Below are 27,943 nucleotides of genomic sequence, written 5' to 3' on the forward strand. Positions count from 1 at the left end.
AATGGCTTTTTTTTTCTTCTACTACTCATAACACTTTATTTTTACTTTGTACAAAATACAAAAATGCAAATCCAAAGAGTACAGAACAGCAGCGACAGGCACACTGCACAACAGCAAACCTTGTCTAGCAAGACCTTAGTTTTTTAAACTTTATTTTAGTGAATACATGCATTATATAAAACAACAACAACAAAAACACACAAAGAGCCTAGAGATTTCGCTATTTCTATCCCCAAAGTAATTCTTACTATCAAGACTTTGGATGAGACAAAAAAAAAATTTAAAAGGCCAATAATATTTTTTCATATAAAAGTCAGAGCTACCATTAAAATGTCCTTTTTTCCCTCCCATCACACTGATTAATTTTTTTTCTGAAAAGCCACACATATAAACAAAACAAAACAAAGATCCTGAACTGGACAGTAAATACTCAAGAGGGCTGTTGACCTAGGGAACCACTCAGTAGTTTAAAGAATCTTTTAGACATTTTGAAGCCTTCTGTTCATTTCTCAGTACAGTGTTCCAGCCGTCTTGCCCTTTTTTCCCTTAACGCCTCCCAGAACAGAAACACTGCATCACTGAGTCTCTGTTCCTAAGAACTAGTTTTTAAAAAGAAAGTAATGTACAAAAATATTTAACAGAACTATGAAAGATGTAGGAAAGGAGTCTTTTCTTCGTAGCAAAGTAGTCTTTGCTTTGCATGGTTCCTTTTGTGTACTCTTCAGGGTTTGTTTATCTGCCCCATGAAAAGAACAGCACCTAGAGAATTAAAAGGAAACAACACATAACTCTATAAAAAACAATCCTTAAAATAAGATGGAAGGTATATTTAAGGGGAGGTTTCTGGGCTGTGTTTAACCCACTGCTCTTAAGCAGTGCTGTCCAATAGAACTTTCTGCAGTGATGGGAATGTGTGTATCTTCATCGTCCGATATGGTAGCCATTGGTCACATGTGCCTACTGAGCCCTTGAAATGTGGCTAGTGTGATTAAGACACTGACTTTTTAATTACATTTCATTTTAATTAATTAAAGTTAAAAAGCTAAGTATCCACATGTGGCTAGAGGCTCCCATATTGGACTGTTTGGCTCGGGAACACACTAATTATAACAATGAAGATGCAATGAGATAAAAGGATAAGGAACTAGCTTATGTTATTGATTAAAGTCAGAGTAAACGCTAGACTATGTTAGTTTCTACTCTGTACCAACATGACGACAACGTCTCCACAAAGGCAGTCTTAATTATTCTTCATAACTGTATTAAGAGGTAGGAATTATTGTTATTCTAATTTTAAAGATGAAGCTAAAGGACAGAGCCAACTCTGAGCCCATGACTCATGGAGCTAAGACAGACTGAATGAACAATTCTCAGGTCATAACCGCAGGGTGCCCTTACAAAGGTTGAAGACGGGTAGCTTCCTGCAAAATGTACCTACTGCATTTATAAAAAAAATCAGTAGACGTCTCGAGGGCTGCAGAGCTCTCGAGATGTTAACAAAACAAAACAAAACCTAAAATCCTGTGTTTGAAAAATGCCATCACACTCTGTAAAAACAGCCTGATTTTCCTCTCTCTGCGAGGGGCGTGGGTACATTACTGAAAGCGTTGGCACTTGTTGACACATGGGACAAGGATTAAAAGCAGCACTGCTGGAGTTAACTAACAGCGAAAAATGGAGGAGGAGAATCACTTACCTGTAGGATTATGTCGGATGAAAAATAGAAAAGGTCTGTCTACTATGAACCAGGGAGGCGATGACCTTGCAATCAGAATCGCAGCTGCGGGAGGAAAAGGAAAATGCAGTGTACGCCCAGCATGAGGCCAGCAAGGCAGCACGTAATTCAAGGCAGGACATGATTCCTGTCCCACAGGCTAGCCATGTAATAACAGTGGTCACCACTGACTGCACACCTGCCATGGGCCAGGCCATTTCCATCCTTCCTCGTTTAGTCCACACAAGCCCCATCGCCTTTAATAAACGTACTTACTCCTTGTAGGGTTTTTATTAGGATTAAATGAAACATATTACAGCTCTTAGAACAGTGTTTGCCACTTAATAAACACCCACTGCATATTCACCGTTATTATTAGCTGTTTTTCATTCATACCATCTTCCTAGCTGATGCCTGGTCCCTGGGCCTTTTAGCTTATCCAAATCCTGTATCAAGGGCCCACTCACTTCTCATCCATTTTGTCTGTGCCTTCTTTGAGCACATCATCTAGACTGTGCTCTCACTGGCAGTGTAGACTGCTCATCTGGGACCTACTACCTTATACTGCTGTTCAACTCATCTGGTGTAGACATGGGACTTAGAAAGCAAACTTATTTCGGCTTATGGTCTTACACATGTTTACTCTGCTGTTTACCAACGGTAGCTTTGATGTATAAGCCAGTGATAAGGCCTTGCAGGAGGGTAGTTATGGACTGAATTGTACCCCCTCAAAACCTGTATACTGAATCCCTAACCCCAAATGTGACTGTATTTGGAGACAGGGCCTTTAAGGAACTCTTTAAATGAGGCCATGAAGGTAGGCACCTAATCCAATAGGACTGGTGTCCTTATAAGAAGAGAGGGAGACGCCAGGGATGTGAGCACACAGAGAGAAGGCCATGTGGCCGTCTGCAAGCCAAGGAGAGAGGCCTCAGGAGAAAGGAACCCCGCCAACACCTTGATCTTGGACTTCTATTCTCCAAAACTGTGAGAAATAAATTTCTGTTGCTTAAGCCTTCTAGTCTGTGGTACCTTGCTATGGCAGCCCTAGCAGACTAATACAGCAGGGCTGGCTTCAAGCGCATGTGACCTGGGCAGTCACAAGAGCCCCACACTCACAATGGCCCTGCACTTGGTTTAGTGCTCTGCTATTGCTGTCTTGAAATTCTTAATCAGTTTTGAACAAAGGGCTCCATATTTTCATTTTGCATAGGGCCCTGCATCTTAAGTAGTCAGTTCCGATAGTTATACCAATTGGCAAAATTGCTCAAGAACTTTGGCAAAATTTAGATATCACTTTCTAGGTCTTTGTTTTAAACCCTATTTTAAAGGAATAAAAAATAAATGTTTATTCTAGAAAGGCAATAAAATGTCTATTTTGAGTATAAATGATGCCTTTTAATGACCAGAAATATTTGACCTAGTTACAGGTATAGCTAAGACATTCACTTTATGAATTCACAGAGTTTGGCCAGATCTATTCATCCAATCTCATGTGGATAATTAGGGGGTACAAAAACCAACCTACAATTGTTCTATTTTCTCTAGCTTAATTATATAAGCTATTGAGGAGAAAGCAAACGTGGATGTTCTAATTATCGAGGAAGGCTGCACAGCAATCTTGCTGTAATTCAATAGTTGCTTGTTAATTCTTCACTTTGTCCTTCATCCAGACCCAACTGGCTATTTTCCTATTAGTAGTTGCTATTATTTTATGTTTTAATGTGAAGATGGATCTTTTCTGTCGATAAGAATCCACAATATGTTTTATCCTTCTGAGAGCGGGGTCAGTAAACTACCATCCTTAGGCCAAGTCTGAGGGGCCCTGCTTTTATGAAGAAAGATTTATTGGAACACAGCCATGCCCATTTGCCTGTATAGTCTATGCTGCTTTCACACTGCAAGGATAGAGTTGAGAAGCTGTGAGCGACCCTGTATAGCTCACAAAGCAGAAACTATATACTATCTAGCTCTTTATAGAAGAAGTTTGCCAACTCCTGTCCTAGAGGAATTTCTACTGAAGTGCTTTCCTTAATGGAACAGACTCTGAGCTTCGTGGGTGCAGATCCTCCTAAAGTCACCACTGTCTCCCAAGGATCAATCCACAGTGCTTGGCTAGAAATAGGGCTCAGGACACATTATTTAAGTTGATGAGTGGACCAGGGTATACTTGCTCCCTTCACCAGGACCAGTCCTGCCCAGGGCTTACTTACTTGCTGACCCAGGGCTTACTTGCTGACCCAGGGCTTACTTACTTGTTGCTGCTGAAGCTTTGGTTCCATCTTCACTGACTTCAATTTTCGCTTTTTGCAAAATGTGAGAAACATGAAGGTTTTCGGACCCTGTTTCCAGAAAATAAAACAAAAACGGCATTTATTAGGTATGCAGGCCATCGGGTTAGTGGGGGAAGTAACCTCAAAGCCATGGCAAGCTCCAATTCTTAAAAGGTGTCAGAAGAAGTGACCTCTTACAGTCCTGGTGATTGAAGGCTGCATGTAGGGTGAGGATCACCCACGGTTAATTTCAGTCTCTGCTAAGTGAACTGTGATATCATCAGTTCAGAGGAGGGAGTCCCGGACCCCAAATGTGTTAGTGACTCTACCAATTCAACTCTGATCACTAAGAATTTTATTAAAAAATGAAAAGAGTAGGGCTTTAAAAAGGTAGCCTAGTTTTCCAGAAGAAGCAAGCCAACAATATTATTTTTCAATCACAGAATGTCAGATCCAGAAAAAATATGGCACTTACAGATGGGGAAAGCGAAGACCAGAGTGTTAAGAAATCTGCCCCCAATCACATGGCTAATTAGTGGCGTGGTAAGTGCTGTCTTTTCATAACAAAAGTCACTCGTCTTACGGGCATATTAGTGAAGAGGAGTAGCAGAGGGCTTCCCTGGTGGCGCAGCGGTTGAGGGTCCGCCTGCCGATGCAGGGGACACGGGTTCGTGCCCCGGTCTGGGAAGATCCCACATGCCGCGGAGTGGCTCGGCCCGTGAGCCATGGCCGCTGAGCCTGCGCGTCCGGAGCCTGTGCTCCTCGATGGGAGAGGCCACAACAGTGAGAGGCCCGGGTACCGCAAAAAAAAAAAAGAGTAGGAGCAGAGTTTAGGCGCTCTGGAGGGCCAGGCTCGGAAATGCAGCCGTGCTTCCGGGACCTCCTAGTGAATTCACTTTGCTTCTCAGCAAATCTTACCATTCCAGCAACGCCCACTGGGGTTAGCATTCGAGGAGAATGCAGACAGAAGTTAATGGTGACCTTGATGGGACACAGGTCTGATGCAAATGGAGAAAGTGCTTTTTGGGTCATCTGCAATGGTCAATGCTCAGCTCTAATGTGACCAATCATGAATGAGAGGCACGTTTGCAGAGACCACATCACCTGCACGGTGAAACAGAACCTCTCAGGAGAATTTCTGGCACCTGGTCCTCCCTCTGAGCACCTGTGAACGCCCTGAGACTGATATCTAGTATTTAAGCTACAAAGCTAATCCTGAAGGGGAAAGGGCAGGTTAAAACAGTGCTTCTCAGGGCTTCCCTGGTGGTGCAGTGGTGACGAATCCGCCTGCCAATGCAGGGGACACGGGCTCGAGCCCTGGTCTGGGAAGATCCCACATGCCGTGGAGCAACTGAGTCCATGTGCCACAACTACTGAACCTGCACTCTAGAGCCTGTGAGCCACAACTACTGAGCCCAAATGCCACAACTACTGAAGCCCGTGCACCTCGAGCCTGTGCTCCACAACGAGAAGCCACCGCAATGAGAAGCCGGTGCACTGCAAGGAAGAGTAGCCCCCATTTGCCACAACTAGAGAAAGCTCGCACATAGCAGTGAAGACCGAATGCAGCCATAAATAAATAAATAAATTTATAAAAAAAAAAATCCAAAACAGTGCTTCTCAAACTTCATTGGGATGAGGAATCTTGTTAAAGCGAAGGCACTGATTCAGTAGGTCTGGGTCAGGCCCAAAATTGTGAATTTCAAACAAGGTGATGCTAATGCCACTGGACGGGGGAAGAGAGTTTGGTTCAAAAGGGATGAGAGTATCAGAACATCCACGGAGCTTCAGCTTCACCAGGGAAGTCACCTTAATCCCCAGGACAGGTACTCAGGTGTTCACTAGCAGGCAAGTGGGGTTGGTAATGAACTGTTTCCTTATCACTCAGGGGAAAGATACAACATGGAGCACAAATCATGTTTAAGCCATGCCTTTGGCAGGAGGTGGCTATGCTCTAACTTAGAAAGACAAAGGACCGACCATTCAAATATGACTCTAGGAAAAAATTACATGTACTGGCAAATGAAGGGATATTATACCAGCTGTGTCCTAGATGGTTTGACAAAGGAAAGCTCTAATCAGACTCCTTTGAATTTATATTAGTTCAGATTAACGGGTGATGAGATGCCAAAATACCTATCTAAATATAGTGGTACCTGCTGTTGTCTGGGGGAAGTAAGCATTTGGGAGCTCAAAAATCTTGATTCTGAAAATCTGAAAATACAGGGGGAAAGTTTGCATTTGGAAAAGGAAGAGACATATCTAACTAAGAGCCAAATGTTTAGGTAACAGAGACAACACGTGAAGTGCTTCTTTAAATGTGTGGGATCGTGTGGGCTTCACATGAAATGTACATGTGAAATGTAGGGATGGATGACATGCTGATTTAAGGGATGAAGGTTCAACAGCACCATTGGGTGATTTTTCAGATTAAACCTTGGAGAGTTTTATGGCAGCACATTCCTAAGTTTGACCTTTTCTTTCTGAACAAATCAGAGGCTCAGTTTGTAACATATTCCACAAGTTTCAGAGCAAGTTTTAAATTGAACATACTTGTTATTTTTGCAAAATTTGCCTTTGATGGATCAAACATATCGGTGATGCCAAGGACCTTCAGCGGCTCCTTCAAATCTGTTTGTGCTACAGCTGTGAACCTAGCACGAAAGCAGAAAATAGGGGGAAAATCAATATACTATAAATGACATAAAATGATATAATCAGTGCCAGTGGAAAAAAGGTGTACAAACAGATCCTTTTTAAAGTACACTCTGAACACCTAATATCTTTAATTTGAATCCCAAGATTTAAGTACCAGGTAAGTAGAGAACAACTCATCTCTCAAACACATATCTGGCAAAATAGCACAGTATCAGCAAGTAGGGGTGTCCTTACCCTCATGGGCAACAGGCTCCCCATTCCAGTCCTAGGAAGATCTACAGAAGCACTTTCTCTTATGCTGATGAGGAGATGCAGGGTTGCAATAGGGAAGAAACTTTGTATGCTATTGCAAGTTAATCATTAAAGGGGTGTTGCCTATAAGCTTAAATTACACATAAATGGCCCATCTCTGGGAACCCTGCCTCCCAGGTAATGAGCATTAAGCTAAAATACTTCTGTTTAGCTCACAGTAACTATCTTGACCAGGCCCACCTGTGAATGACTGCAGGAAGGAAGAAACGAACACATTCCCTCTGGAGGCTGATGGGAACCAGGAAATGTTTGACTTTACTCCCTCCCCTTTTAGTATAAAAGAAGCCTGAATTCTAACTCAGGCAAGATGGTTCTTTGGGACACTAGTCCACCATCTTCTCAGTCTGCTGGCTTTCTGAATAAAGTTGCTATTCCTTGATATTTCTTGATTTACTGGTCTGTCATGCGGCGAGAAATACAAGCTTGGACTCAGTAACAGGGTGTTGATGAGTGTCTGGTATTCTGGAATATCTACTGTTCTTCCCCATACCCAACCACAGAGCCATGATCTTGGCTGCTGTAAGAGCCACCATACTTACTGGGATTGGGGATGGTCAAAAGAGAGGAAATACATTCCTGCTAGTTCGTGTTGGGATTCTGGAAGCATTTTACCATTACATTTTACCAAACAGGGGCAAACATTAGGAATGGTATTCATTTGGGTGTGATATGGATTTCTTGGACATTTGTGGACTATCTGGCGTTATAGCTATAGATATGTAAATGTCAGTTATTAAATCTATCATCAGAGGACGTTTTACCAGATTTTATCACATCCTGTGGGAAAGCGGCAAGGCTAAGTGAGCAGATTCTCATCACAGATGGGCTATTATGGTAATTTATATGGTAATTTACCATTATAACTATAATTTATTTACATCACCAGCTTCTTCATTTATGGCAAGCACTGCCTATGTGAAGGCTTATTTTACAACAAAAAGAAATACTCGGGCTTCCCTGGTGGCGCAGTGGTTGAGAATCTGCCTGCTAATGCAGGGGACACGGGTTCAAGCCCTGGTCTGGGAGGATCCCACATGTCGCGGAGCAACTAGGCCGTGAGCCACAACTACTGAGCCTGCGCGTCTGGAGCCTGTGCTCCGCAACAAGAGAGGCCGCGATAGTGAGAGGCCCGCGCACCGCAATGAAGAGCAGCCCCCACTTGCTGCAACTAGAGAAAGTCCTCGCACAGAAATGAAGACCCAACACAGCCAAAAATAAATTAATTAATTAATTAATTAAAAAAAAAAGAAATACTCTTGGGAGAATTACTAATACTAATAAGAATTACTAACACTTATTATGAATGTACTCTTCTGATTACTTAACTCAGTGGCTAGAGAATTAAAAGCTATTAGAACTGGAAGGTATTGCCACCACCACTGAGGCCTGGGTGGTTTAAAGCCCTGGGTACCGACAAAACAGTAATGTTGAAAAGTTTATAAAAAGGGGACATTCACTGCCTGCCTCACAGATCTGGGCAAAGTATTCTCTGACCTGTTAGAAATTTAGGAATCAGACAGAATTTGGGATTCCTTTCCCCTTGGTTTCAAGTCCTAACAGTTCAGGTTTCATTTATATTATACTTTTAGGGTATAATAGAAAAACTGCCCTAGATACTAATGTAAGAACTCTGCCTGGGTGGCTTCAAAATATTTCCTATCTTTTGGACCTTGGCCTTTAGCAACTTGCAGCTAAAACTTAAGTGCCTAAGATGAAACTCCTTATCAAAACACATGGAGCACTACTAAACTTTCTTGTATTTTCAGCATACTATCAGATGATGATATGCATCTGCTTTTCAGTCTTTTGAACAGTGACCTATATTTAAAGCCCTTGTAGTGGCACAAGAGCTGTAGTCTTGTGGAGGCTTAGAGACCAGGCTGCCTTCTTTCCTTCCCCATCATCACTATCCTGCCATATAAGAGGCACAGGGATTGAAAACCAACTTTTACAAAAGCACAGCCTTGTAGTCCCACCATACAATTTCTGCAAAATAAGGCAGGTTTCATGATATATCTATTTCAGCCTTCAGTTGTCCAGTAACTGACACAATCACTCCCAGGGATCGAGTAGTCCTGTTGTTTTCTCTTTTAGGGAAGGGGGCTACTTACTTGGGCAGGATGACCTGCACCCTCTTGGGCACCATGGTGCTCATCCAGCTGTCTATGGTCTTGGTGCTGATGTGCGGGATGATGGCCGAGAGTGGGGTGGAGCTTTCTGTCGGCAGTGCGATCAGCATGCTGATGCTTTCCCCGTGGTAGGGCAGCTCGATAAAGTTGTACCATAAGTCACTGGGGGTGCTTGTAGACCCTAAAGAAATCAGAGGCAGGTTCAGTGCATCCTTGGTGACTTCCAGAAGGGGCATGAATGGTTGCTGATCACCAGGGTAACTTCAGAGGGAAGAGAGCAATTCAGGTTGAGAACTTCCCTATTCTAAAAATAGCTTGCTTAAAAAATCCTCAACAAAATACTAGCAAACAGAATCCAACAACACATTAAAAGGATCATACACCATGATCAAGTGGGATTTATCCCAGGGATGCAAGGATTCTTCAATATACACAAATCAATCAATGTGATACACCATATTAACAAATTGAAGAATAAAAACCATATGATCATCTCAATAGATGCAGAAAAAGCTTTTGAAAAAATTCAACACCCATTTATGATAAAAACTCTCCAGAAAGTGGGCATAGAATGAACCTACCTCAACATAATAAAGGCCATATACGACAAGCTCACAGCAAGCATTGTTCTCAATGGTGAAAAACTGAAAGCATTTCCTCTAAGATCAGGAACAAGACAAGGATGTCCACTCTCACCACTATTATTTGACATAGTTTTGGAAGTCCTAGCCAAGGCAATCAGAGAAGAAAAAGAAATAAAAGGAATACAAATTGGAAAAGAAGAAGTAAAAGTGTCACTGTTTGCAGACAGTATGATACTATACATAGAGAATCCTAAAGATGCCACCAGAAACTACTAAGCTAATCAATGAATCTGGTAAAGTTGCAGGATACAAAATTAATGCACAGAAATCTCTTGCATTCCTATAGAGTAACAATGAAAGATCAGAAAGAGAAATTAAGGAAACACTCCCATTTAGCACTGCAACAAAAAGAATAAAATACCTAGGAATAAACCTACCTAGGGAGACAAAAGACCTGTATGCAGAACACTATAAGACACTGATGAAAGAAATTAAAGATGATACAAACAGATGGAGAGATACACCATGTTCTTGGATTGGAAGAATCAATACTGTGAAAATGCTACCCAAAGCAATCTACAGATTCAATGCAATCTCTATCAAATTACCAATGGCATTTTTTACAGAACTAGAACAAAAAATCTTAAAATTTGTATGGAGACACAAAAGACCCCAAGTAGCCAACACAATCTTGAGGGAAAAAAATGGAGCTGGAGGAATCAGACTCCCTGACTTCAGACTATACTAAAAAGCTACAGTAATCAAGACAATATGGTACTGGCACAAAAACAGAAATATAGATCTATGGAACAGGATGGAAAGCCCAGAGATAAACCCACACACCTATGGTCAACTAGTCTATGACAAAGGAGGCAAGGATATACAATGGAGAAAAGACAGTCTCTTCAATAAGTGGTGGTGGGAAAAATGGACAGCTACATGTAAAAGAATGAAATTAGAACACTCCCTAACACCATACACAAAAACAAACTCAAAATGGATTAAAGACCTAATGTAAGACCGGACATTATAAAACTCTCAGAGGAAAACACAGGAAGAACACTCTTTGACATAAATCACAGCAAGATCTTTTTTGATCCACCTCCTAGAGTAATGGAAATGAAAACAAAAATAAACAGATGGGACCTAATGAAACTTAACAGCTTTTGCACAGCAAAGGAAACTACAAACAAGACGAGAAAGACAACCCACAGAATGGGAGAAAATATCTGCAAACGAATCAATGGACAAAGGATTAATCTCCAAAATATATAAACAGCTCATGCACCTCAATATTAAAAAAAAACAAACAACTGGATCCAAAAATGGGCAGAAGACCTAAATAGACATTTCTCCAAAGAAGATATACAGATGGCTAAAAGCACATGAAAATCTGCTCAACATCATTAATTATTAGAGAAATGCAAATCAAAACTACAATGAGGTATCACGTCACACCAGTTAGAATGGGCATCATCAGAAAATCTACAAACAACAAATGCTGGAGAGGGTGTGGCTAAAAAGGAACCTTTTTGCACTGTTGGTGGGAATGTAAATTGATACAGCCACTTTGGAGAACAGTATGGAGGTTCCTTAAAAAAATAAAAATAGAATTACCATATGACCCAGCAATCCCACTACTGAGCATACACCCAGGGAAAACCATAATTCAAAAAGACACATGCCCCCAATGTTCATTGCAGCACTATTTACAATAGCCAGGTCATGGAAGCAACCTAAATGCCCATCGACAGAAGAATGGATAAAGAAGATGTGGTACATATATACAATGGAATATTACTCAGCCATAAAGAGGAACGAAACTGGGTCATTTGTAGAGACATGGATGAATCTAGAGACTGTCATACAGAGTGAAGAAAGTCAGAAAGAGAAAAACAAATATCGTATATTAACGCATATATGTGGAACCTAGAAAAATGGTACAGATGAACTGGTTTGCAGGGCAGAAACAGAGATACAGATGTAGAGAACAAAGGTATGGACACCAAGGGGGGAAAGCAGTGGGGGGTAGGGGTGGGGGTGTGATGAATTGGGCGATTGGGATTGACATGTATGCACTGATGTGTATAAAATGGATGATTAATAAGAACCTGCTGTGTAAAAAAATAAATAAAATAAAATTCAAAAATTCAAAGAAAATAAAAAAAAAATAGCTTGCTTACAAAGTCAAAGATAAGGGCAATTATTTCTGCCTTCCCTGGTAAAGAATTCTTTAGTCTAGACATGTCTTAACAGAATGCCTTTGGCCATCACTAAAGTCATACTAATTCTGTTGAGTAGAATTTAACTAGATCACAAGGCACTTAGCATACAGGGCTTTGCAAGTTGGCCCTTATCATATGGATGAAGGAATGAATCTGAGCTGCCTAAGAACGATTCTTTTGGTGGTGTCTCTGAATGCATGTGAGGAGGAGGGAGGATGGGTGGGGGTAAACAGCTTCCACTGTTTAGGGTCCACTCCGTGCCAGGCCCACACCAACCACCCCAACGCAATTAGCCTCTACAGCGCCCCACGAGGTAGGTATACGCAGTCCTATTTTACAGCTGGGGAGGCTACAATTCGAGAAATTACGTAACTTACCAAGGGACACACGGCTAAAAGGTGGACCAGGACTCAGTCCGTCTAATGGCAAAGATGATCCTCCTTCACTGCCTGACTTCCTACTCGCTCTTCATTCATTCCAGTAACTACCATTAGGGCTTTTTGATACTTTATGGTACTTGTGCTTACTGATGAAAACACAAGAAGGATTTAAACCAGCATTTCTCAGAATGTCGTCTAGAGAACACACATCCCTGCAAGACGTCCGGCAGACAAAACAGATTCCACATCCCAGGAAGTTGAGGAAGCCCCAGACACTCAATTCTTCCTGCAGATTCAAAATATACACCAATGCTAGAAAGGCTCTGAGATATCCCGAAGAAAACTGTTTAACTCTAGTTATTCTCAGGTTTCCAAAACTAATTTGATCTTAGAACCCTTTTATCCCCGCTTAAAATGTTCAAAACATTTAGCAACTGAGCAGCACAGCTGAGCACTACCCATCCGAGTGGACGCAAGTGCAGACATGATAGGCACTGGAGAGAAGCCCAGGGCATGAGCATGGCGCCCAGAGGGGCCATGAACTCCCGGGAGAAAAAGCCTCCCACAGAGCATGCCTTAGGAGCCCACAGAACCTTTACATTAGACATGCGATGGGAGAGTTGTAAGAATTAACCGGGTGAATGGAAAACCAGCATTTCTAGATGACGGTGGATGTCTGAAATGTCTTCTGAAACACTTCCAACTTTTGAAGAAGACCTCGGTGATCTTGCTGAGGTTACTTAACCTCTGTGTGCCTCCGGGTTTGGAGCATGGAGAGACCAGGGATATTGCAGTGTGTAGTGCTGTGATGATGAGATTAGAAGACATATGCATATAAGGTACTCAGCAGGGCCTGGCCCACGGTGGGTGCCCAGTGAACACTGGTTCCCTCTCCCTCCTCCCCTGAATGACCCAGAAGGACAACATATTTAAGAATGAGAGAAAAAAGAAAGTGAGTTTCTCTCATGATTGCCACTTGTCTTTTCTTTGGGGATGACTTTGCTAATCACTGCAACTGAGACAAGGAACTTCAGTAAGCCAGTTGTCCATAGACAGGGGTTGGGATGGAGGCACCAATGGAGAGAGAGAGAGAGAGAGAGAGACAGCGTACTGTGTCTTCGTTATGCAACAAATACTTTTAGCTGTAAAATATGATAAGAATGGTGAAGCTCTTAGAATACATGACACTACAGGATGACATGACAGCTTCTCCTTGAGGAAGAAATATGCGGGCAATTCATGGGGGTGCTCGGTGTCTCAGGTCCCCATGTGCCGCCCTCGCCTGCAGGGCTGCTCAGGTACCCAGGGTGACTGGCCCCAGCTCCGGACACATGTGGACTCTCCTTCTTGCCCGGGTCCTGTCTTGGGGCTGCCTGAGAGTCCAAGATGGGAGCCTTCACCTTTACTATTACCCCACATGATAAAATGGTCTCAGCAGGAACTAAAAAATTGATTGGAAAGTGAGAAAAAAACCCACTTCCTAATAAGCCCTTTAATCCTCAAAGAAAACATTAGGTTCCTACACTGGTAGAGCTCATTTTTAGAAACTGCGAAAAAGGGACTTCCTTGGTGGCGCAATGGTTAAGAATCCACCTGCCGGGCTTCCCTGGTGGCGCAGTGGTTGAGAATCTGCCTGCTAATGCAGGGGACACGGGTTCGAGCCTTGGTCTGGGAGGATTCCACATGCCGCGGAGCAACCAGGCCCGTGAGCCACAACTACTGAGCCTGCGCGTCTGGAGCCTGTGCTCCACAGCAAGAGAGGCCGCGATAGTGAGAGGCCCGCGCACCGCAATGAAGAGCGGCCCCTGCTTGCTGCAACTAGAGAAAGCCCTCGCACAGAAACCAAGACCCAACACAGCAAAAATTAATTAATTAATTAAGAATCCACCTGCCAATGCAGGGGACACAGGTTCAAGCCCTGGTCCGGGAAGATCCCCCATGCCACGGAGGAGCTAAGCCCGTGCGCCGCAACCACTGAACCTGTGCTCTAGAGCCCGCGCTCCGCAACGAGAGAAGCCACCACAATGAGAAGCCCACGCACCACAACGAAGACCCAATGCAGCCAAAATAAATTAATTAATTAAAAAAAAAAAAAAAGAAACTGCGAAATGTGGGAAGTTGTTAATAAATGACTGCTCCGGGGCATGACAGCATGAAAGTCCCTTTAATTACCTTCTACTACAAGCAGTTTTGTGGATTTCTGAGTCTTAAGGAACTGTTCAGGCTATACTTAAGTAGAAATTGAAATATACATTTGAAAAAAAGAACCACAACAAGTAGACCTGCTGTATATAGTAGTCTGTATTCAGGCTTCAGTGGAAAGGGAGTTTGGGGAGAGTTGATGGGGAAGGAGGAGTGATTTAAGCAACTGGGTGAGTGTTGGTGCCATTTGCTGGGTGAAGGAACACTGCGGGGAGAACTAGATGGCAAGGGCAAGTATATTTATCTGTGGAAGCAGAACTTAATAGACAACTAATTAGAGACATAATATGGATATGTAGGTATGAGTTGGAAACTCAGAGGAGGGTGGAAGCTAGAAACATATTGTATATTCATAGACACACATGTATATACACATACATATGTATGTTTGGAATTCTTTGTGGTCTTTTTCAAAGCAGAAAAGTCTCTTAAATCTAAATCCATAACCATAAAAACAGAAAATTTGTAACAACTTTGATTCAGCAATTCCTATCCAAGGACATTACCTTTAGAAGTTCTGACACAAATATCTAAAGATTTATGTACAAGAATGCTCACTGTAGTGTTGCTATAGGAAAAAAGTAAATGGCCATCCCTAAGGTATTATGATACATTTATAACATTATGGGGCGTTATACAGCTGATAAAGGATCAAGTAGTTCCACGAGAATTAACAATAAAAGGTTTTCCAAGATAGACTGTCTATTGAATAAACAGATTACAGAATAGAAATTATGGTGTAATCCTACGTATGCAAAAAAGTTGGACAAATTTTACATATCCATAGACAAAGCCTCAAATGATATGCATAGAAAAAGCCTCAAAACGCCTAGCACTTAATAGGGCTTTTTATGCTGGGAAATGGGAATATAGAGTAACATTTACTTTCTGCCTTATATACTGTTGTATTTGAGGACTTTGCAATGAATATGAAATACATTTCTACTAATTTTTAAGGCTTTTTTTTTTTAATGGAAAAGTCTCTGCCCTCAAAGTGCTTACACTTTATAGGGCTTAAGTCAGAAGAGTTTTCCCCTCCTATTTTCTACCCTCTCCCTTAATGTTATTAAGGAAATCCTCTCAGAGACCTTGATGATATCTTGGAGGAAAAGTCAGGAAGGCTGAAAAATAGTAAATGGAAGGACAATGTTTCAGCAAAGTGACCAAAGGTGGCGAGGCTTGGCTGAGGCCTCACGAGGCGCTGGGCCGGTGGCACCAGAGGCTGAGTGAGTGACTTCAGGCAGCCTGGCCTGGCTCAGCTATCAGGACCACATGCCTCCCATCCCTGGCTGGTCGCGTGGGCCAGACTGCGATGAGACAGGACGAAAATGGGTGACTGGCTGTGTGGTCTATGGTCATGAAAACAAATGACTCCTTGGGGCCACCACAGATGGCTGAGCTTTCTCCACAAGACAAACCTGCCTTGTCTTTCCATGAAAAACTGCTCTGCTGGCCAAAGAGGGAAACCTGGGAGCAGATGACACTACTGGACTCTGTCTCCTGGCCCACGAAGGAGCTGGGTTCCAATTCCAAGTTACTCAGTAAAAACCCATGACACCGTAGAAAGTGGGGGCAGGAAGGATGGTCCCAGACCACCTACAGTGTTTACTTGGCAGGGAATGAGAGCAAGGGGACTTTCATGTTCTGTTCTGAATTCAGTACAGATCAATCAAGGTCTGACAGCTAACAGACAGGACACCAAACTGGGTCAATTCAGCAGAGTTTAATGAAGGGACCACTTATAAGGCAAGGATAGGGTACAGAGGAGCCATTAAGGATGGTACCCTGGGCTACAAACAGTGGGGCACCATTACCAGCCTTAGCCTTGGAGGGCCAAGGGTAGGGGCTGGTGGCCCAGAGAGGAAGAGCCCTTGGGCAGGTCCTGATGGCAGGAGACCTTGGGTGGAGGGATGCTGCGGCCCTGGCGATGCAAGGAGAGGGCTGGGAAGCCAATGTCCGAGCCCACCCTCCTCCCTTACCCCATCACCTGCTGGTTCACACCACTAGCCAACCAACAGGAAGCCAGGGGAAAAGGGAGCCCACTGATGCAGTCTCCTGGGAGCTCAGAAGAGGGTGGAGAAGGGAGGGCATGAATCAGGGAAGGTGGGGGAAGAGATCTCCCACACTGTGGAGCTGTGGAGTTTGAATCTTGGACCATAAGAATGTAATTGTGTCTTACTTTCCATAAGGCACACCACAAATTCTTAGACAAATCAGTTCTTAATTGAAAAGCCACCTGGATATGTAACTCCCTCTCTGGGAACATCCTGTATATTCAAGAAAAGCATCTTCCATTCCTACAAATACAAACATTTCAATCTTTCATGGGAATGCCTATAGAAGCCTTGCTGATTTATTCTTTACTGACTTATTCATTATTTTTCAGCAACAGAAACACACAGTAAATGAGGCCTTCTCGCGTTTTGTTTTATTAGAATGTGTACAAAGATTGACCTAAAATAAAATAACTGTGCTTCAGATAGGAGCCGGTGGCCATGATAGCATTCCATGAAGAATGCCCAGCATTCTTCCTGGGCAACGTAACCTGAGGATGAGTTCTGGACAAAAAGAGCCTTTCATTGGTCTCAGTTGTTTAGCACGCTACCTTTCTACAGGACTTTTTTTTTTTTTTTTTAATATTTATTTATTTATTTGGCTGTGCTGGGTCTTAGTTGCAGCATGTGGGATCTAGTTCCCTGACCAGGGATCAAACCAGGGCCCCCTGCATCGGGAGTGCAGAGTCTTAACCACTGGACTGTCAGGAAAGTCCCTCTGCAGGGCTTTTAAATACATATTATCTTGAAAAAATTTATTGAGTGAATGACAAAATTCTACCTGGAAGTTTGATGAAAGACATGGGGGAAGGAAAGTGACTTTATTGTGTCCCTAGCATGAGTCATTTCTTAATTTAAAGCATTAGGCAGCTGGAGAAATGTTGAGCAATGCTTGATCTAACGTATACTGTATATGCAAAGGGAATACTTGGGACCCACATGTCCACATATAGATTGGAGACATAAAGGCTGACTTATAGAGGAAAAAGAAGTTTAACTTAAACTGGACCACTGATACTTCAATGAAAGTCGGTTTAAAAAACAGTCACCAGCCTTAGTTACCTATGTGTGGTAATGACTACAGAGATGGGTCATTTTCTTTTTCCCCCAACTGTAAAACTGACACATGTTCCTGAAAAAAAATTTCAAACTCAAAGAAAAATAATCATTTGAAATACTACCACCTAACATTTTATTGAACATCCTCCAAGACATGTCTGCATGAATATATAGAAAGTATTTTACATAAATGAGATGAAACAGCCTCTGCTGTTCTGTAACTTGTCTTCTGAAATCAACCACATATTATATAACTTTCTGCTTATATAAATCTAATTATCATGTGTGTTCCACTACATGTACATGTATGGCTTCTATTTATTTGCTAGTGTGTGATTATCCTCATATTATAAATTCCTTGGCGTGAGACTGCTGAGGCGGGGCTTCTAGAAAGTCCTCCAGACCACGGTTCCCCACCACCAACAGCACCCAAGGGTGCCCACGTGGCCCCCACACCAGAGCCACGACTGGGCTTTGTCAATCTTCATAATTTTTGCTAATCTGATCAGTGAGAAAGAAATCTAATTTTTACTTTTATTTTTGATTTGGTAATGTAAGATTGCTAATGATGACTTGATAATGCATGCAGTATGTTTCATGTCCATTTACACTTCTCATTTTGTGAATTGTCCTGTCATCTTTAAATTTCAACCTAAAAGCATTACATGTGTTATACATTAATACATAACCTTTGTAAATAACGCAGAGACTTACCATGAGCTTTTAAAATATCCTGCCGTCTCCTCCCTGCCCTTTATAAAAAATAAAAAGGCAGATTTGCTCTTGAGCTAAGTGACAGCACCCGAGGGCCTTTCTGCGGCTGGCGCATTCTAGGACAGAGCCTCGCTGAGTGTGAACTTACCACACCGGAACACGGAGAGCTGGGCCAGCATCGGCACTTGGTAGGATTTCCCATCAGCTGCCACAAACGTGCGCTTCTTTGTGTTCTCAGGCTGAAACCGTGATTTCCATAAACCCTTAAAATACACTGCATTGACCAGGACCAGTCTGGTGAGGACACCGTCGAGAAGATCCGGGGACAGCAGATTGTCGATCATACCTGTGCAGTCAGAGAACAGACACAGAGGACACTCAGTACGGGCAGTCCGTCTGGGGGCAAAAGGCAGCTGCAGGATCGGGGGGAATGAAAAATCTGAGAAATTTTAAGATTCAAAGATTTGTAAAATTTAAAAATTCAAAGATTTTTAAAATTTCAAAGATTTATAAAAGAACTTTTACAATATCCTGTTGTCCCTTCTAATTTTTTTCTTCACTAAAAATTAAAAGCTGAAAACAAGCTAAAAATCAGAGAACCAGAAAAGACTTCAGAGACCCTCTATTTAGGGTTACCAAACTTTTCATCCAGAAATTCTTTTATAGGGGCTTCCCTGGTGGCGCAGTGGTTGAGAGTCTGCCTGCCGATTCAGGCAACACGGATTCGTGCCCCGGTCCGGGAAGATCCCACGTGCCGCGGAGCGGCTGCGCCCACGAGCCATGGCCGCTGAGCCTATGCGTCCGGAGCCTGTGCTCCGCAACGGGAGAGGCCACAGCAGTGAGAGGCCTGCGTACCACAAAAAAAAAAAAAAAAAAAATTCTTTTATAACTAATTCCCCATAAACCCCATATTTTAAGAACATTTTGCTCATCTGCATAAGCTATACTTAATTCATAATTAACTTCTCTGTTTTTGATAATAACTGACACGTATGACTGCCAGTGAGGGCTTTTGGTCGGCACAAGATAAACAGTTGTGTTGCTTTGTTGTAACCACTGGGATGATTTAATCCCAGTTAAAGGAACACTTCAGCCTGTGTAATGTTATCAAAGGCAAATGCTTAATTTGTCTTAAGATTTTAGGAATGTTGAGCATTAGTTTGGAATCCCTGATTATTATATAGCTACTTAAAGAAGAGTTGAGACTAAAATCGGTATCTATATTTATGGGTCAGGGGTCCATTTACGCTCATATTATAGAGATAAAAGGAAACGGGGTCTCTCCTAGAATAATTAATTGTTAAGGAAGATGCTCTTCACAAGATATCAGGATGGTTCAGCTTGTTTGTGCAGGAATGAAGCACACACGACAGTTGCAATTTCAGGCTGTTCTTGTGAAGTCACAAAGGTCCTTCTAAAGTGCCACCTGTGCTTGAAGCTTTGAATTTTCATTTAGGTTCCTTTTGCTTGGTTTTTGAAGATTCAACTGTGTGTGTGTGTGTGTGTGTGTGTGTGTGTGTACGGGTTTGAGATCACTAACGCTAAAGCTATTAAAAATTAGTTCAGTGTAGCTTTTAGTCCAACTTTTTTAAAATGTTCATAACGTAAATGCAAGTTACAATACATTAAATGGTGAGAATAAAACCAACAGCTTCTGAAGAAGCAAGAATATCTGATTCAGCAGAGAGAGCTTTAAGTTCTTTGAAATGAAACTCAGGAAGATTTGGAGGTACAATAAACAGATGTTTACGTCAGTCATGGTAAAGAAGCACACTTGGAGGATTCCCTGACCCACAGGGCGCCCGGCAAGTCAGTGTCATCATTGCTCATTACTTACACAAGGGGGCACCAACGCCACCTTACATCAGGATCTGGAAGGAAAATACATGCGATATAAATAGCCATCGCTCAAAGCAAAGCGGCATCTGTGCACAGACTCTGTCCTGTGGGAAGGAAGTGAGAACTCTGTGCTCCAGTGATAGCAAGCTCTTGAGAGTTGGTTTCCCAATAGCGAAGGCTGTGTTTTGCCTTTGCTGGGACCATTACCCAGTCCAATTCCTACTTGCCTTGGAGACATAGCTCAGTGGTCCCCTCTTCTTCTATCTCTTCTCTATCACTCCTTCCTATCTCCTGGAGTTTCCATAAAGCCCAACGCTCAGCACCACCGTTACACTGCGGTATTTTATTCTAGCCAAATGTAGCATCTGTCTCCCTCAACTGAACTGTGAGCTGTACAAGAGCAAGAACCCTGTCATTCATTGTAAAAAAATCCCACCTAAGATTCTATGTTCACTATTCTGTTGTTGCACACCGAGAGTCTGAAGGAATCTCTTCTGCCCTTTTTTCCTAAGGTAAATAAAGCCTCTTATTGCCACTGGTAGAACTAAGATATAATAAGGGGGCACAAAGAAATAAAAAGAAAGGATAAAAGAGAAGTGTAAGAAATGCACGGTTTAGAGGCAAGGAGGCACATGGGGGACCTGCCATCAATAACTACCATAAACATGCATCCATCACCCATCCACCCATCCATGTATCCAGTCTTTGATGTCTACCTGAGAAAACAAAACAAAATAAAAATAAAACCCGCCCTTCCAAAAGCTATAGATTAGAGGGAAGTGGAGGCTGATATAAGTGACTTGCAAATGCAATTGTAATAAATATCTTCAAGTGAAAGTACTTAAGGATGTGAGGGCAAATAAGAGGGGGATCTGATCTGGTGGATGAGGTCAGGGATGGATGGATTCTTTGAGGAAGTATTACTTGAGCCAATGGCTATAAAAATAGCTCACGTTCGTTGAACATTTGCAAAGTGCCAACCACCTTGCTAAATGACTTATGCTTATTATTTATAGTCCCATAACAACCTTAATGTTATTATAACAATTCTAGTAGTTACCACTACTATATCTCCATTTTACAGAGGAGAATGCTGAGGCACAGGGAGGTTAAGTAACCTGCCTAATGGTACACAGCCAGCAGGTGGCAGAACTGAGGTTCAAACTGGGCACTCACGCTTGTAACTATTATTCCATTCATGAGATAGTGTGAAATGAATAGGCAAAGGGCAACGGGGAAGGAAAGCATTCCAGGTAACAGGATGCACCGGGGTGGGGGAGGGGGGCGGGGGGCGGGTTCTGTGATTGGAGAGAGGATGGTGAGTATGAGAGTTGGGAGGAAGCCCGCATGGTTGGGGCTGAGGCTGCAGAGAGGTGGCAGGGCAGCCCCAGCCAGGCCATCACCACATCCCTAGCACGCTGGAAAGGTTCCCCCACTCTCTGCGGGGCAGGATCTGTCATCACGCAGCAGTCTTCCACACGTGGACAGTTTGATCACCAGGATCCTTCTGACACCTCACATATACACAAGCGCCTCTGAGCGGGCAGTTTGGAAATCTGTGGGAGTGCTTCTGGTTGCAAAGACAGTGGCCAGAGATGCTACACATCCTGCAGTGTTCAGAACAGCCCAAACAACGAACTATCCTGCTTTCAAACACCCCGCTGCAGTCACGTTCTTGAGAAACCTGCTCCTTGTCCTCTGAGCCCAGAACCTTATTCTTTTTCCGGTGTAAACACAAAGTATCTTTTCTTTTGCATACTTTTAATGTATGCTGAATCTGTCAGGAATGTGACTACCACGCAAACCAAGTAGAGTCTGTTACTTGTTTTGCTCGGAAATTTACCAAGAGTTTTGCAGCGTTTTAGAAAAAACTGCCTCAACGATGGTAACACAGCCCGTGGTTTTTGTGTCCCCAGTGCAGTGTGCCTGTCTCGGTCTGCTTTTGTGGCTGTCAATTCACAGTCAATGTGAATGTCAATTCTTATTCTAAGAATCTGACTGTTACGTATTCAGGGGTGGCTGTACCCAAGGGTTTACCTACTGAACTACGTCTATAAATAACTTTTGTTTTTCCTGGTATTACAGTTTGGCATTATATTAATTTTTTTTTTAAATTTGTGTACATGTGCATAGGTTATATGAGCTACGAGTTTCGTTTCAAGAGAATAAACAGAGTGAAAATCTTTGTTTAACAGAGGGAGTTAGGTCTGCAGGGTTGAAAATCACTTTTCTAGCCTCATCGCTCTCCCTTCCCCGGTTGCTGTGAGAAATGCATTGAGTCAGTGTGTGTTCAAGTGGTTTGAAATGGTCGGGTGGCATCCTGAGGAACTTACTACTCCCAGGACACAGCAAAGAAGAAGGCTGGGTGGGCGCTGACACGTCACATCATACAGCTACCAGCATCTGAGGGCCATCAGCTTCCTACCTCTGTTCTTAGCCCTACGGGCTCAGAAGAGCCCACTAACCCCCTCCCATTTGCTGGTCTCCTGCATTTCTGTTGTGAAAGGCCTGGACCCACTGACTGCTCCGCCCTTTCTCTCTCAGAGTCCCACGGCTCAGTCCGCCTGATCATTTCGTGGTTTCAGGAAGGGAGCCCAGGTTGCACCGTGCAGGATCCTGTTGAAAAGGGATTTCATAGGTTTACCAAAACCACACGCTGGCTCTCCTCCGCCCTCCAGAGCATTCCCCATCCGGCTCTTCTCTAGCCCCTCACATGGTTTGCAAATATTCACATCTACGAGTCTAGAGGGAGACCGGGGGAGGACTTACTTTAGTGCAGAATGCTGGGTCCCTGCCTCAGTAGATTGGGGTCCAGAGACCTGCATTCCTTTTTTTTTTTTCTGCTTGGGATCTTAGTTCCCTGACCAGGGATTGAACGTGGGCCCTCAGCAGTGAAAGTGCCTAGACATAACCACTGGACCACCAAGGAATTTCCCAGAGATTTGCATTCTAAACACACGCCCCAGGAACCACGCTTTGAGAGACATGACCCGAAAGGCCAGAGTTTCCCCAAGTTTTGTCTTTGGGCTTTTACTCTCCTTATTGAGTCTCTTTTGCTTCCACTCTTGTGACTTTAACTCTCCCCTTCGGTGAAAAACGGTTCCCAAATCTCTATTTCTAGCTTTAACTTTCCTCCGATGTTCTGGACCTACCTCTCCCTCTGAATGTTTCCGCCTGAACCTGAAGTTTACAAAGTAACAGGCTAAAAACACTGATGTTAGACATTTCTTCAGTTTCGTGGAGGGAGAGATGCACGTACACAAGTAATCACATAGTGTGGATGTGCTCTAACGAAGGGTGCAGTCGTGGATAAGCATATGCCCATCATAACCGGGGGAGCCACCTACTTCCTGGGACGACAGAAGCAAGAGGTGAGGAAGGGGAGGGGGGAGGGAAGGGGGAGGGGCATCACAAGGGCAGGGGGTTCAGAGGAACAAACGATTAGGTATAAAACAAGCTACAAGAATGTATTGTACAACACAGGGAATATAGCCAGCATTCTATAATAACTATAAATGGAGTATAACCTTTAAAAATTGTGAATCACTGCATTGTACACCTGTACCTTATATAATATTGTACATCAATTATACTTCAATGTAAAAAGAAAGAGACAAGGAAGGTGTGGGGAGAGCTCAATCCCGAATCTTAAAGGCTGAGAAGCACATTCTGGGCAAAGGGAATGTGGATACAGAAGTAGGAAAGAATGAGCACTAAAACCTTCGAAACAGACAAGGGCCTGTGGGCAGGGGCTCTGGAGATGAGATGCTGCAAAGAAAGCGGTATTCCGCCCTGCCGCCCGAGAGCCACGGGGAGACAAGTCCCCAGGGGGCACAGGTGATGGCGGCAGGAAAAGGGTAGGAAGGCGGACTGAGCCATGGGGCTCTGAGAGAGAAAGGGCGGAGCAGTCAGTGGGTCCAGGCCTTTCACAACAGAAGGGCCACCGGACACGCCGGCCCCAGTGACGGTCTCAGAGCCCAACTCACGCTTTCATTCACAAAGTGGAAAACCACACCCGCTCATTCCCGGGAACCGTGGCCACTCACCCCTGGTCTCGTTCCTAACCCACACGTTGATGGAGTCACAGGCGGAGGCGGGGTCTTCGAAGTTCGCGTTCCGGACTTCACACTGAAACACGTCTTTGTTCCTCGTGACGAAAGGCACTTCCATCTTAAAGCCATTCTTCACAAACACGGCATTGGCCACTGTCACAATATCTTTATTCTTCTTGGAGACGATGGCTTTGTTGATCTTCTTTAATACTTTACCCACTCCTGAAGGAGAAAGGAGAAAATGCAGCAAATTTCCGCAAGAATGTAGGAAGGTTATTATTTTTTTTAATATCTTCTATATTATGGCAAATAAGAACCGTAGAAACAAAACTAGTATGAGTAGCAAGAGACTAAGTCATCTGCTTTCTCAGTGGCCTTCTGTTAAGAAAAGGGAGGGCGTAGAATGAAGTATAACTATTAATAGCCCCTAAAGATCAATTGCGCTTCTAGCCTCAAAGCAGGCATCTTCCAGGCCTTCTCCACAGCTTCCCCAAGTAGACCTGGCTCTCCTGGAAGACTTTCCTGGCACCAGGTCAATAGGGAGACTGGAAAGCTCTTCAGTTATGTAGCCATGGGGGAATAAACCAAAGGACTCTTCCTAATGCCGTCTCTCTTTCTTAACAATCTTAAGCGCTATTTCCTTTCTTGCCAGATTTAACAACACGATTTTTCTCTATTTTGGGGAAAAAAAGGTATAAAGTTGAGCATCAGAAAGACTATAAAAAATGGCCATGTGCCACCATCCAAGAACAAGGTGATTTTTATTTGATACGAAGCTCACAACGTAAGGGAATTCGTTTTATGGCAACGTAAGCTTTATTTTACACAGACCATTCATACATGCTCCATTTAGTTTCAGAGCATGGAAAAGAGGGAAATAAGTTGTAAAGGATGAAATGTGTTCCTACAGAGAGCTTGAATTACAGATCTGTCTTACTTGCTTGGGGTCCTTTCAAAATGACACTGTCCTAAAACAACCGGCAGAGTCACCTTGACGGTCCCCTGGAGATCTGACCTGTCCTTCTTAAATGATGGCAGGTAAGATCCCCAAGGTTTGGCCCTTTGTGAGGCCTCTGGAGACTGCACCCCTCACGGGTTCTGTGGGGGCAGGCCCAGCAGGAGTGGGCAGGCACGTTGTACAACGAAGGGACCAGCAGACTTCACAGCCCAATCCCGGCACTTGTCCCTTTCAGCTCCTCCACGCTCCCCAGTCTCCTGCCCAGAAAAGATCAGGGCAGATCCTCCTCCCGTGCCCCAGACTGTCCTGCCTCTGCCCTCAACCAGAGTGCCGCTGTCTTGAGTTCTCAGAGTCTGAGCCCAAACCAGGGCCTGAAAACCCACCCGGGCTCCCCCAGTGAGTCTCTCATGTGAACTGAAGTCATTCCACAACTCAACTGCTAGTGATTTGGGAGGAAGAAGAGATGGGGGTTGCGGGGAGTTGCCAACAGACCAATACTGTCAAAACTTTAGAAACACTAGTGAAAATGAATGTGGTTCAGCGGGAAGACAAACAACGACAATCCAGTTGCTCTTTGGGAATGGTGCTGGCCGACAGGGCCTGGATGGTGCTGGGAGAGGCCAGGAGCCCCGTAGGTGATTCACTATGAAGTTATAAATCACCAGGAGTTCTGTGGGCTTCCAAGCAAGGGCATAACGGTGTGTTCCAAATATTTAGTCCCCCAGTGCTTCCAACAGGTAAACAAACTGCAAACTCATGCAAAAGTTTAATGCCCTGTAAACAGAGCGGGGTGGGTAGGCATCTCGTGCTGGCAGCCCCCGGGGGCTACACTGAGAAGGATCGAACTGGGGTGCAGAGGGGAGCCCTGAAGTACGCACACCCCCATCTCTCCTCCTTTCCCAGCAAAGGCGTCAACGTGGTCAAGATTCCTAGAACTTTATGGCCAGTGGGAATGGAGGAACGTGGGTGGGAAAACGTCCTCGCTTCCCAATAAAGCAACTAAAACCTGGATGTCAGATGTGACTTGTCAAGGTCACGGCACAGGCTGGTGCCAAGGAAGGGCTCCAAGGCTGGCACTGGCCCATGCCCAGCACTGTGGAGGGGGCAGTGGAAGGGGACTCGGGTGAGAAACCTGAGCTAAAGCTGAGTGACAGAACTAGGAGATGTAAGCTCTTAAGCTTAAACAGGTAATTACAACGGGGCTTTCTTTCAGGAAAACGAAACCATTCCTATTGGACCTTACTTTTTTTGTTTTGTTTTGTTTTTTTGTTTTTTTGTTTTTTTTTGCGGTACCCGGGCCTCTCACTGTTGTGGCCTCTCCCCTTGCGGAGCACAGGCTCCGGACGCACAGGCTCAGCGGCCATGGCTCACGGGCCCAGCCGCTCCGCGGCATGTGGGATCCTCCCAGACTGGGGCATGAACCCATGTCCCCTGCATCGGCAGGCGGACTCTCAACCACTGCGCCACCAGGGAAGCCCTTTTTTTTTTTTAATTTATTTTATTTATTTATTTATTATTTTTGGCTGTGTCGGGGCTTCCTTGCTGCGCGCGGGCTTTCTCTAGTTGTGGCGAGCGGGGACTTCTCTTGTTGCGGAGCGCGGGCTCCAGGCGCGTGGGCTTCAGTAGTTGTGGCTCGTGGGCTCTAGAGCGCAGGCTCAGTACTTGTGGCACACGGGCTCAGTAGCTGTGGCTCACGGGCTTAGTTGCTTCGCGGCATGTGAGATCTTCCCGGACCAGGGCTCGAACCCGTGTCCCCTGCATTGGCAGGAGGATTCTTAACCACTGAGCCACCAGGGAAGCCCTGGGCCTTACTTTTAAACAAACTTCCTTTATAGCTTTTTATTTTGAAATAATGATAGAATCACGGGAAGTTGCAAAACAATATACAAGGTGGTCCCGTATATTTCCACTTTTCACCCAGTTTCCTGCATGATGGTAGTACAGATCCACAACGAGAAAACTGCCACTGGTGCAGTCCTCAGAGCTCATTCACTTGTTTTACATACGTACGTGTGTGTGTGTGGCTCTATGCAATTTTACCCCCCATGGAGATTCGTGTGTCTGCCACCTCAACAGAGATGCAGAGCGGTTCCATCAGCAGAAGGCTGCCCTGGGCTGTCCTCCGTGGTCACACCCACCCACCTCCCCAGATTACGGATTTAAAAGTACGTTCACAGCCATGATGCATTCTGAGCCCTGTACAACATAGAGGGGGGGCAGATGGGAAGTCTTCTTGTTAGAGATGAGAAAACAGGGGCATTCAAGGGGTCAAGTGACTGCCCAAAGCCCCACAGCTACCGAACGGAGACCAGAACCCAGCTCTCCTAACTCCTAGCCTTGCCACTGTGCCTTAGAGGAGACTGGCCCTCAAGCCCAGGGGGCACCAGCAAGACCCCTCCCAGCTGCTCTGCAAAGACCAAGCCAGGGGCCCTCCAGACTGGGACTCCTGCAAGTCCCGCCAGCCAGGCCCAGGCGCACGCACCATTCACGCCGTATCTCATCACTGTGGTGAGCTGCTTCTTGGTCCTGCCGTCGGCTCCCAGCTGAAGCATCCCCAGGACGGACGCAATCCCGTGGGGGGAAATGACGATGTTGTCATGAGGCCGGGACTTGACAATCTGATTGAACACCTGGATTCCTGTGTCCGAGCCTAGTTCCTCCAGAGACAGGGGGTTGAACTGGGAGCACACAGAGGGCAATGTCACGGTGGCCACGAGGAAAAAGGGAAAATGCCAATTCATGGTTCCTTCTGGCAAGGACAACCTGAAAAATGAAATCGAGAAAATATTT

At 44.2% G+C, this 27,943-nt stretch overlaps 1 protein-coding gene across 2 annotated transcripts; it reads right to left on the bottom strand.

The window, feature by feature from the left end:
• Positions 1-20: 20 nt before the first annotated feature.
• On the bottom strand, positions 21-27,911 carry SERPINE2 (serpin family E member 2). Of its 2 annotated transcripts, XM_065880551.1 has the most exons (9): positions 27,636-27,894; positions 24,190-24,417; positions 18,453-18,650; positions 9,069-9,267; positions 6,541-6,641; positions 6,144-6,146; positions 3,970-4,056; positions 1,697-1,780; positions 722-759 (listed from the first exon to the last, which is right to left on the bottom strand). In XM_065880551.1, exons 1-9 carry the CDS (start codon positions 27,892-27,894, stop codon positions 722-724), a joined length of 1,197 nt encoding a protein of 398 aa, XP_065736623.1. The 2 variants fall into 2 exon arrangements, with proteins under 2 accessions (XP_065736624.1, XP_065736623.1); XM_065880552.1 differs by lacking the exon at positions 6,144-6,146 and having other exon boundaries at positions 21-759; positions 27,636-27,911.
• Between the last annotated feature and the right edge of the window lie 32 nt (positions 27,912-27,943).

This window comes from Phocoena phocoena, chromosome 7 (genome assembly GCF_963924675.1).
Source record: "Phocoena phocoena chromosome 7, mPhoPho1.1, whole genome shotgun sequence".
NCBI classification, from domain to species: Eukaryota; Metazoa; Chordata; class Mammalia; order Artiodactyla; family Phocoenidae; genus Phocoena; species Phocoena phocoena.

Bases quoted from the DNA above. Each gene is read 5' to 3' on its own strand.
- SERPINE2 (XM_065880551.1), bottom strand. From the start codon at position 27,894: ATGAATTGGCATTTTCCCTTTTTCCTCGTGGCCACCGTGACATTGCCC. The intron at 18,651-24,189 runs GTGAGTGGCCAC...CTGACTGCACAG, and splicing joins GGTTAGGAACGAGACCAGGG to GTATGATCGACAATCTGCTG. The intron at 6,642-9,068 runs GTAAGTAGCCCC...CTTTCGTGCTAG, and splicing joins GTGCAGGTCATCCTGCCCAA to GTTCACAGCTGTAGCACAAA.